The 3,020-nt window shown below is 35.6% G+C and overlaps 1 protein-coding gene across 2 annotated transcripts in view; it reads right to left on the bottom strand.

Annotated features, from left to right (window-relative positions):
* LOC138027009 (polycystin-1-like protein 2) overlaps positions 1-1,645 on the bottom strand; it is a 57,166-nt gene extending 55,521 nt beyond the window's left edge. Inside the window, exon 1 of one of the 2 annotated variants that reach the window (XM_068874491.1) lies at positions 1,528-1,645. In XM_068874491.1, the coding sequence (XP_068730592.1) occupies positions 1,528-1,567 (40 nt within the window). In that variant the 5' untranslated portion in view covers positions 1,568-1,645. Of the gene's footprint in view, positions 1-1,384 lie in introns of both variants that reach the window. The other variant, XM_068874492.1, reaches the window with a different exon arrangement.
* Between the last annotated feature and the right edge of the window lie 1,375 nt (positions 1,646-3,020).

The following is a 3,020-nucleotide window of genomic DNA, read 5'->3' as shown; positions in this document are numbered from 1 at the left end:
TCCTTAAGTAACCTAAAGGATTTCCACGGCGAGCGTTTGCTGTTTTACTATATTTCGACCCACTATTTTCTGCTGTCAGCTTATAAATTTTCAATCTTTCAGAAGCTAATCAATTTCCGGCTGGGCTCTTTTCCAAATAACTTTATTCCTATTTTTGCAGGCCTTAATAGTTTAATTGCTTTGTTGTTGAAGCCATTATTTTTAGGAGTCAGCTGACTTTTGGTTTAATTTAGACTTCCCGTTTTGTCAAGCTATGCTCAAATGGTCCAACAATTTACTTTTTTTGATTTCCGCCAGCCCTACATATTGGCCAATCATGTACACAAACGGCTAACATACTCCTATTTTCTGGATCAACTTGGAATGTATTGAACTGTGGAGGGGATTATTTCAAAAACAAAACAAAAAAACTTCCTTCTGATATTATTCACCCCCTAAATTCGTTTTAATTAAGAAAACAAAACGCAGCTCTTGTCTTTTGAAAGGGATGTTGGTCTGTGTACATTGCGCACTTTTCCCTGACACATTGATCGGATGCATGTAAGCAATTTGATGCTTTTTACGATATATCTGACACAGGCAAATAGTTTGACCTCTGTTTCTCTGCCAAGAAAGATCTCGGAGATATATTCCTCATTGAAGAGTTAATTCTGTTGACCCATCCATATCTTACGAAGACAAACCAGTATAATTCAACTTTACTCTAGAAAAAAACCGGGTCTCAAAACAGTTTTTTGTCCATCAGTTTGGTATGAAAGAAATCGTGATAAGAAAGCCCAAACACGTTTATGACTCTTGTGTTTACTTTAGATTTGTAGAGATTACTAACGTGTGCAATAACAACGTGATAAAGAGACGTTTGAAATGAATAATGCATTTGTGAAAAAACAGAGAATCACTGTCGAGTGTAAGAAAATAAAACGAAAAAAGCATTTAAATTCTTACAGGTCATGAACAGAAAGAATGTCATTTTCCCTATCCTATTTTACTTTTAACTTGCGTGACTCGCCTTGAGATAAGGAGCGTTTCCTTTAAGTGAATCACAAGCAACAATACAAAGTAAAAAAGGAACTGATGCTTGGGGTTAAAATGGCAACACAACCATCACCAGCTTCAGTTTGCTCACTTTGTATATGATACGACGTGTTAAATTCCACTGCGAGCAATTCCTTGAGCAGCCTATGTAACTCTACCAAATTCTTAAAATATCTGATACGAAATGATAAATACAACAATAACTACAATACGAATGTAATCTGACTGCTGAATTCTCCGAAAAACACCGAAAAGCGCCTGACACAGGGGATTCAAATTTCCAAATAAAATAGGATCTTTGGCTTTCGTTAAATTGCTAGAAATTGTCAAAGAGAAACGGGTCTATTACCTTGGTCGCTTCTGTCTTTGAAGTAATGGCAACGAGCCGGAATAAGGAAAATAAATATAAGCCACATCTTGATAACGCTCCCGGCAATATGCAAGCACATCACAAAACGTTCTTAGAGAATTATCCGCATCGAAGACCGATACCTGGTTGAACAGGCAAATTGCGTCCTCCAGATCTCTTCATTTCATAGTGTCTCTACCGTCGCTGAGGAGTTTAGGGCCCTTATCTTTTAAGATTTATCTATATCTAGAAGGAATAAAGTTATGAGGGGCATATGACGTCATGACGTTGAATGTTAGCCTTACGACTTAAGGCCAAGGCGTTGCAGAAGAATTTTTAATACACGTATTAAAAACACGTGGCCAATAAGAGTTCTGATTGTTATCGTTGACAATTTCGTATTGGTTTGAGGTCGTCTGATTCGATAAATTGAACAACGAAACACAATTGAAACAATATCAAAATGCAATTGCTTTTGAACAACCACTACAACATTAGAGTAATAACGTAGTAAAAACATCATAGGCATTGACAGCTTTACAAAAGCTAAAGCAAACTTAAACAGAGGTAAATGACAAGCCATTTTTATTTCTTTTTTCAGATATATATTTTCTAGAATGTATTCTGTAAAGGAACCAACGTTTCATTAACTTTGCGGTTGACAAATGATAACAAAAAGCAATTGCTCTAGAACTGAAGCTAATGGCTTAGTGAAAAGCAATAACACTATCAGGCTCCGGTGCTCGAAAATGCATTTTTTTAATTAGACACCAGCCTACGTCCCAAAAGATGTGATTTAATTGTTTTTGGCTACTGCTCGAATTTTCTCGAAATTAGTTTCATCGCCAGTAAATCTCTTGAACTTTTCAATAAGAAAATTCAACCTATTTCAGCGTTTTCACTTTTCTACCAATTACGTTTCGATGGATATTGTCATTATTCTACAAAATTCTAAAACGTTGTGTCACGTAAAAATCTTTTCTTTTTTTTTCAATTTGTTAGTTTCTCCCATCCTTTCTTCAAGTTTATTTTAATTTCAGCACCATGATAGAGAGCAAAGGATGAAAGTGGGAGGCAGAGTCAAAGTGCAGGTTGTTTCTCTTGACACTTTTCGTTTTTCGAACAAGTAAACGTCAAACAAGCAAAGAACCAGATACATATCGGAGAGATATATATATTATTCACCGGCTGGGAGGTCCGTATAGGGAAAAACTGTGCCCGAGGTCTGAATTTATTTTTTCTGCTTTTTTTTCTGAAAATGAACATGGCAAACTGGTTTGCAAAAAGTATTTCTACCCGCTCTACATCGCACTGTCACAGTTGAAATCAACTTATAACTGCAAAGAGCGAACCAAATCTCACAGCTACATGTATAAGAAAAATGATAGATTAACGATAAAACAGAACTTCAAATATCTCTTGGTGCAATAAATATAAAAAACAAACAGTTACATTTCATGGCAAGCACAGAGAAATGAGCTAAACAAACTAGACAATGTTTGAAAATTTCGTACAAACAGGCGAATAATTTTCTACGTATTAAAATGAAATGATTTTTTTATCATAGTACCACTTTAACGATCCACCAACTGTCGCTAGCTTGACTCAATTACTATTGCTTGCCGATGATACAAGT

This window comes from Montipora capricornis, chromosome 12 (genome assembly GCF_036669925.1).
Source record: "Montipora capricornis isolate CH-2021 chromosome 12, ASM3666992v2, whole genome shotgun sequence".
Taxonomy (NCBI): Eukaryota; Metazoa; Cnidaria; class Anthozoa; order Scleractinia; family Acroporidae; genus Montipora; species Montipora capricornis.
The sequence above is the reverse complement of the archived record's forward strand: the minus strand, read 5'-3'. Positions and strand labels throughout refer to the sequence as shown.